Source organism: Panthera tigris, chromosome A3 (assembly GCF_018350195.1).
Source record: "Panthera tigris isolate Pti1 chromosome A3, P.tigris_Pti1_mat1.1, whole genome shotgun sequence".
In the NCBI taxonomy this organism is placed as follows: domain Eukaryota; kingdom Metazoa; phylum Chordata; class Mammalia; order Carnivora; family Felidae; genus Panthera; species Panthera tigris.
Genome location: NC_056662.1, coordinates 11,652,382 through 11,660,771, shown reverse-complemented (window position 1 = coordinate 11,660,771; position 8,390 = coordinate 11,652,382). Strand labels below are relative to the sequence as shown.

General features: G+C 46.4%; 1 protein-coding gene across 4 annotated transcripts in view; it reads right to left on the bottom strand.

Annotated features, from left to right (window-relative positions):
* Positions 1-692: 692 nt before the first annotated feature.
* Positions 693-8,390, bottom strand: part of UBE2V1 (ubiquitin conjugating enzyme E2 V1) — a 30,173-nt gene continuing 22,475 nt past the window's right edge. For all 4 annotated transcript variants that reach the window (XM_042980170.1, XM_042980171.1, XM_042980173.1 and 1 more), the window contains 2 exons: positions 2,628-2,753; positions 693-1,423 (listed from right to left, as the gene is read on the bottom strand). In XM_042980170.1, coding sequence (XP_042836104.1) covers positions 1,277-1,423; positions 2,628-2,753 — 273 coding nt within the window. In that variant the 3' untranslated portion in view covers positions 693-1,276. The remainder of the gene's footprint in view (positions 1,424-2,627; positions 2,754-8,390) is intronic.

Genomic DNA, 8,390 nt, shown 5'->3' with positions numbered 1-8,390 from the left:
GTGAGAAACAGCAGCACCAAAACCAAAGTATGCACCGAATTCAAGGTTCTTTTTGTTCCAGTTGCCACATTCCAAACTAGACCCAAACGGATTGCAAGATGACCACATGAGAACCCTGTGTAAAACTTCTTCAATTTTTAAAAGCAAAAGCAATTACAGGAAAAGAAAATTCATTCAGAGGGATCGTGTGTGCTTACGAGTGTCTTCTGTGGCCTTTCTCCAAGTTTAACCACCAAGAACTTTGAGAGCTGGCAGGTGTGAGTACCCCTGGTGACTGTTCTTTTCACTTTATCAAAACCTGAGCTAAAAAACCGCATCAGCTGACGATGACAGCAGAGGGTGGCAGGGCTGAGGACCCAATATTCATTCCCAGGCTGGTGGAGAGTGAGTAAATGTGGTTCCAAAACTAAACGAGGGAAGTCAGAGACTCTTTCCAACCTTACCTGATGGCTTCTGGCCAAAGCAAGGAAGTACTGTGGAAAGTGTTGGGTGGTGATGGTACAAAAAGGGAGTTGAGGAGGAGGAAGGAAAAAGCAGCACCCCTCGATTAAGGTGGGGGAGAAGATATGGGGAGAGCCCTGAATTCCTCACCAAAGGCCAATTTCAGAGGGGAGCAGAGGGGGTTACAATCTATGCTTCGGCCAAGGGTGGTGGTGGAAAGTGAAGAAGGGACAATGGCTTGGGGCGGGGGGGGGGGGGGGGTGTGGTGGTGGGGGGCATCATTTAAGACTTAAAAAAAGCAGGGGTGCAGCTGGAGCACCCCCACACACCCAGCAGTAGTCCCACAGGCTGTGACCTGAAACCTTCACACCTACTCTAGCAAGCCACCCCAAGCTGGAGGGCTGTTGCAGGGAGGGAAGGGGGGAGGGAGGGAGGCAGGGGGAGGAGAAGGGGAGAAGGCAGAGACCCCAGGCCATGTAATCAGCAGCAAGGTGATTGTGTGATGTGTCTTTTCACAGTTGAGTTAGATGTGCCCCACCAGTTACGATGGGAACCAATTTAAATATACTTTCTTGATCCCAGAAGTTCAACTATGTGGACAGTGGTTACACTTGACAGGATGATTTGTTATAGCACAACTTATATATTTTAAATGGACAAAAAAATTAGTATCGTTTACAGTATCTTAAGATAAATTGCCTTTGAATGGGAGCTTCCTTTCCAGTACTTTGAGGTCTACAAGACGTATCTAGAAAATTTACTACTGTGGAAAATGAAGACTGCTTAAATCGAATGGGAGGGGGGGAGGGGGAGGGCCTGTGGTTTTTCTTTTTGATTAATTGCTGTAACACTGTCCTTCGGGCGGCTGAGGGAGTTTCATGTTTTCTTTAGACATCATTAGGCGCCGGAGCTCTTGCAGGACGACTTTGATGCTATATGAATTCTGCCACTTTGCTAGCACTGATATGGCTCTTGGGTCCACCTACAAAAAGGCAAACGAAGAAACTACCGTCAAGCTCTCAAACAAATGAATCGCTACAGGCTGGAGTTAAGCTACCGACACGAGTGAAACGCACTTTTCAAGCTGAACATGCCAGTCACACAATGAGGCCCGACACGCAGAACCCCTGCATGATCCCCTCCCTCCAGTCAGTCTGTTTTTCTGTTTGTGTCCCTGTTTGGGAGAAGGAAGTCTTGGATAAGTAAAGCCACCTTTAGAGAAATGGCTCACACGCTTGGCAAGACTCAACCCAACTGGCTCTTAGAACGGTGGCCTCTTCTCTTGGGCTGGCTTGGCTGCTCAGAGCCTGTCCTTTCTCAAGTCTACACCCTGGTGGACGATAACAACGCACAGGGCAGTAGGACAGCCAAGGCAGGCGGTGGCCCAGGTCCACGCTCTCGTGACAAGCACTGCCCCAGAGTCGCACTCTCAAGTTATGCTCGCAATTCCCAGAGGAAATTTTCCAAAGTGTGGGTGGAGTTCCGGGTTCTGGACTTCAGGTGGAACTCAGATAGGACCTTAAACCCTGAACACACAGCAACAAGGCTCGTCTCTTCCCAGTCTGCTTTCAAGTCTTCTGCGTGCCTCAAAACAAAGGCTTAGTTCACATGATGTTAACGTGTAAAACCCTTCAACCCTTGCTGATTTTCCCTTTGAACGAGAGCAGGTCTCAAAGGTGCAAAGCCTTTGGCAAGAAACACACGGAGGAAGAACGTATTAACATCACTTTGCTTTTGCAGCATTTACTGTACTGCTGCTGTTACTGCCTTCTTACGACAAGTGACACTGGCTTTCCATATATGGTAGTAAAAATAAGTATAAAACGAGGCCGTTAAACAGAAAAAAATGCTATGTACCACAAATAAGGCTCAGGAAGTAAAAGTATGATCCTGGATAAGATTTTGCATCTCTGGGCCTTGGTTTCCTCATTTCTACCTCATGAATGGAATGAGCCGATATCTCCAAGTGACCTGCACGGTGCTGGCCCAGAGTAAGTGTCGTATGAGTGATGAGTTAAATACAGCTGGGGAACAGGCCTTCGCCCCAAGTCCGCATATGTTCATACTGCAACGCATTTCATCATCAAAGAACCAAGGAATACACGGAATTAGGGCCAAAGTGCCCCTGATGTTAAACACGAAGCATTTCTCAACCCAAACAAGTATGGGCAGGAAAAACAACTTACCACTCCATTAGAACTATTAACTCCATTCATATTAATTTTTGTTACAAATCTTACAAAGGGGGGTGCTTCTGGGTATTTAGGTCCACATTCTATTTTAAGGCTGTATATTCGGTTTTCATAAATTGTCTGGAAAAAAAAAAGGTACAGAGACATCAGGCAATGACAAACCATGAATTCAAAAAGGCAGATCTTTTGAAACCCCATTTATTCCTGCCTGCAGAACTGGTGCATCTGCTTTCTTTATACACAGGCTACTTGTTATTTGTTAAGTTAGTAGGAACTAGTCTCCACACTAGTGTACGTGAACTCTGGTCTCGGGGGGGAATAAAAAGACAGACAATTTAAAACAGTATCATTGAAATTTTGAGTTAGTATTAAGTCCAATCAGATGGACTGGTTTTTCTATTAATTTCTCTACCTTGCACATCTGTCCCATGTTCTGGGAGTGGTGTGTAAGGAGTATTCTTTACTCCGGGAAGCAACGCTAAACGTCTGCTCACGCCAGGGACATCAGCCAATGCATCAGATGCCACTATGTGCAGAGCAGAGAAGAGGCAGCTCTTCGCTTCAACATTAAAGCAAAGTCAGGGGGCGCGGATGCAGACGCGAGAGCTGCTTCGCCACTCCATCATCCGTCTGGGGTTGGGCGCCACACGAGGGAGCTCAACTGCTAGGTGCCGCCTCTCCCTGCAGGCCTGACACTGACCTGAGAGATTACAGGCATTTAGTGGGTGAGGCGGGAGGCTAAAGATACCAGGCCCGCGGAGGAAAAACCTGTCCTTCAAATGCCAACGGGGGCTCTGTAGAAAAACACGGCAAAGTCCGACCCCCCAGGCCGATGGACTCCTCGCTGCGCTGCTGCTGGCAGGCTGTTCCGTCTGCCTAGAGCGCCCTGCCCCCACCTGAGCTGCCACACCTCCACTGAGACCCAGTTCAAACATCACCTGGTCAAATGTCATCCAGGACAAGCTAGTCCCAGCTTTCTGTTCTTTTATGAAGTCCCAGTGTTATCATTTACTTGTCTGAACACCACCGTGAAAGGTGATGCCTCTCCATAATATTGGCCCCCTTGAAGGCAGAGGCCATCCACCCTCCAATAGGTCCCCCTCTCAGGCACCAGTGTTCCCACTGGTGCCTGCTGCACCAGTGAAGGCTCCTGTGTAAACAGCGACATCTAGCTGTCTTTGGGGGAAACAAATTACAGAAGACGTGATTTAAATCCTTGAAAACATTATGTCTAAGCAGTGATCAATCCCTGACAAAAAACTCAAACATGTTTTAAAATTCAGAAGGCATTCATGTGGGGCGCCTGGGTGGCTCAGTCGGTTAAGCCTCTGACTTTGGCTCAGGTCATGATCTTGTGGTCCATGGGACGGAGCCCCACGTCGGGCTCTGTGCTGACAGCTCAGAGCCTGGAGCCTGCTTCAGATTCTGTGTCTCCTCTCTCTCTCCCTCCCCTGCTTGTGCTCTGTCTCTGTCTCAAAAATAAACATTAAAAAAAAAAAAAAAAAAAAAAGAAGGCATTCATAATATCCCCACAGGAACCTTACACATCCATGTAACAGGGACTCCAAACTGTGACAAACCTAAACTCAATTCTGCATTTCCACCTACCCTCACTCAACCTGCTCTTCCCCTCTTCTTCCCTTGTACGTGGCACCACCATCTAGCCATTAGATAAAGCAAAACCTGGCAGCCACCTAGAATTCCCTTTTCTCTTACCCCTTACCTTCCAATCACAAGAAAGTCTCAGCTTCCGCCTCCAAGAGAGATTCCACATCCACCTGCTTCCCTCCACCACGCACCTCCTCTCAAGCACCCCCGGTCTCTGCTCTCTTGCTCCCCCTACAATCTGCTCTCCACATAGCAGCCTGACTGACCTTCCAAAAGCAAGAAGTGGCCCGGCTGGCCTAACCCCTCCAGTGGCTGCTAGTGACCCGAGAAGGAAGCCCATGTTCCTGGGTCAGAGCCTGCTGTGCACCCCTGCCTTCCTCTCTTTTTATTCTTCGCCCCATCTAGCCCCAACTTCTCTCCACCTCGGGGCCCCGATACCGGTTGCGCCTCTGCGTCCATCCCAGCTCTTTGGCTCAAGGGCACCCTCCTCTCAGAAGTCTTCCTGACTCCCCATCTGAAGTCTCATGTCAGACCTTCTTCGATAAACTCAGAACAAGAAGGGCAGGGGCCTCAACCGAATTGGTACTCAAATGTTCCTGGACTTGAATATTGCTCTTTACAAGTTAAAAAAAAAAAAAAAAAAAAAAAAAAATCAGTAAACACAAGAAGGAAGCCAAAGGGACTTATGGAAAATACGATAAAAGGTCTATCCTTAGCATCTAGCATGGTCTCCATCAGCAACTACTCACTCAGCAATATCTGTTAACTGTATGAGCCCAAGTGCATCTCTGGATGTGTCCCACATTCATGCTCAATGGTTTGTCACACAATTGAAAGACAGAATCTCTTATACAGAATAGTCCCTGGGGGCATGGGCTTGTGGTAATTATCAAAGTAAGTCTTTTTAAAATATTGGATCTACATTTTGGAGTTTCTGATGCATCAATTTATTCACCTGCGAGAACGTTTTACGGCTTATCAGCCTCGATAAGCTTTTACTAATCATTCTATTAACAACGGCATCAAAATGGTTAAGAAGGTGGACAGCTTGGTAACAGGTTTCTGATTATTCCATACATTAAATCTCGTAACTCTTGACACTATGAAGTCTAATTTAAAAATAGGCATTCTGTGACGAACTTCCTAGAAAGCAAAAAAGAAATACTAAATTTCTGACCATTGACATTCAACTGGCAATTTCACCGAAACCCACGAAAAAAATGCCTCAAGTCAAGTGAACACAGAGACACCACAAGGGTCATTAAAAAGCCCAAAGCAAGACTTTTGTAGAAAACAGGGTTCTGGTTTTCTTCTTTTGCTCTGTTTACCAGTGCCCCAGGGACCTGTTAAAAGGTTTCGCTGAAGAAAGGAAATGCGCCCCAAGAGCTGCTAGAACATGGCACCTCTGTGAGGAACACTGTTCCAGATTTGTCGTTTGATCATGAAACGCTTTCCACCTTGTTGACATGGCTTGAGCTTCATGGGGCCATCTGGTAGTGCCTATATCAGAATGAGAAACACACAAGCTCAAACCAGCAAAGCCATTTCTAGGTATTTCCTACAGGCAGACTCATACTGATGCACAAAAATGTGGAACACTGTCCGCAACAGCAAAAATAACTGTAAACAATCAAAGCGTCCACCAGCAAGGGACTGACTCAACAAACTCGGCATAGTCATAAAATCGGGTACCTTGTCGTCTTTTCAAAGACCGAGGCCCAGACAAAGACTGCCAAGACGTGGCTCTCGGTACAGATCAAGGTGCAGAATAGGCACATCCTATAAAAGCAGGCAGACACCTCCCTCCAAGTGTGGCTATGTGAATGTGCACACGGGTTGTTTCAGGCATCAGACACTACGAGCCCAGAGCCTAGAGATTACAAACTTCTCCTGGGCCTAAACTATATACAGGAGATAATCCCAGCCTAATCATGATGAAAAACATCAGATAAATTCCAATACAGACATTCTACAAAACACCTGACCAGTATTCTCCAAAACTGTCAAGGGCAACAGAAACAAGAAAAACCTGAAATTGTCACAGCCACAGCCACCCTTGTGGGACAGGATGACAAACTATAATGTGGTATCTTGGATAGGATTCTGGAACAGAAAATAGACACGAGGTAAAAAATTAAGAACACCTGAATAAAATATGGACTTTGGTTAACAGTAATCCATCCGTATCTGGATCACTGGTGGTAACAAATGTACTATCCCAACATAAGATGCTAACAACAGGGAAAGGTGGGGGGGGGGGGAGGGGAACACATGGGAACATTCCATACTACCTTTGCACCTTTTCTTTAAGCTTAGAAGTATTATGAAATAAAATTTATCTTTAAACTGTATGATACATGAGAAAAGGAAAAGGTACTGATTGCAAAAACAAGCAAAATGACGAAATCTCAGTATATAAAAAGGTGATTCAGGTCAACCAGACAACTGCTCCTCAGTTGAAATCTGACGCAGGTATACACAAGTTATGTGTGATGCACAAGGTGGGCACATGCTACGTGAGAACGAGCAGTGGGCCCTTTAAAAGGTGAGAAATCCTTAATGGAGTGGCTCTGAAGATGGGAAGGAAAATGCACAGGAAGAGGTGTGAGAGGGGAGGTACTGAATGCTGCTCCCAGTTAATCTGGAGAGCGGGGATATGGCAGGTAGGGACAGCCCAGGAAGGGAGATACCGCACTAGGTACTTTAACAGAGAATTTAATATAGGGAAGTGGTTAAACAGGTGTCACTGGACTGAAAAGGCAGAAAGGGATCCGAGCTAACACAGAGGGAACCGGCAGAAAGCAGTGGTGTCCCTTGGCTGGGGGAACAGAGGGAATAAGCCAGTTTTTCAGACCTAGAGGCTCAGGGTTACAGGTCTCCAGAGCTGAACTCAGACCTCTGAGGAGGCACTGTGGGCCAGCTCTGGGAGCGCCCCCTCGAGTTGGATGGAGACCCATTGCTGATGCTGGGATGAAGGGCCATTACCGGAGTGGCGTTGACAGAACAGGCCCTTCTTCTTGCCTTTCAGGCGCTCTCCTGTGTCCCTGATTGGAGGAACCCAATAGAGCACCAGCTGACAAAGGAAAAATGTAGTTTGCAGAGTCCTGGCCCCAGTATTCAAAGCAGAGCTGAGAAAGGTGGGCTTAGAGCTTAAACTGGCACCTGCAAAACACCCCTCCAGACAGTGATGAGACACAACCTTCCTTCGTACCAAGCCTCTCCCTCTTCCCACCGGCCACCAGGGTATCCTTCTGAGCAAGCCACTGGACCCATCTTCAGGTGACATTAATTATTCATTTCTCTGACTTAATGCCGGCACCACCTGAATATTCTTCAACCTAAAGACTAAACTGTCAAGTTAACCACACAATCATCTAATGTAAAATACAAAGGAGAAAGGAGGCACTTGTTCCTGTCCATTAGACTTCTCTTCCTGCCATGTCAGTCTACATGAGCCCCTCATCGTGGCATTGAGAGCTGCTCTGACTTCTAGCGTCTTTCAACGTCCCCAAGCATTTTCACTGCCTCCTGGGACCACTCCTCCAGGTGCTTGGTTCTGACGGCCCGTGCCCCCCAAGTCTTCCTGGCCCCAGGGCTAAGTTATTATTTCCTGCTGCATTAGCTCTGTGCTCCCACACTGTGCCTTTTCTGCTTGTGCAGTCCAACACCAATTTGATCACCTTCTCTTATTAAATTAGCTTTCTTGAAATACCTAGCATGGTTTTCTCTTTTCCTGACACAAAGAGTTAAGGGGAACAAAGTAAACTTCTTCCTTTACATATTCTGTATTGTTTGAGAATTTTTATGAGGATATATTCACGTATCATACATGTCACATAAAGCTTTTTAAAAAGAGACAGATCAACATGCACTGATATGGAAAGACTTCCACCATCTGTTATGTGAAAAACACAAAGCTGCAAAACATTGTGTAGAGCAAGGTCTCATTTTTATTAAAAAGGATATGCATTTATGTTTGTGTACCCAAAAGCAAAAGCCAGTAGGAACACACACAGTCTGTGGGGAGTATAATGAAATGGGGGAAAGGATCGGTCTTCTTTTAGTTCACACACTTGTGTAATTATGTTTCGTTCTTAAGCATGTGTAGGGACTTTTAGAGAAGTATGTGTATGAACACACACCCAGGCT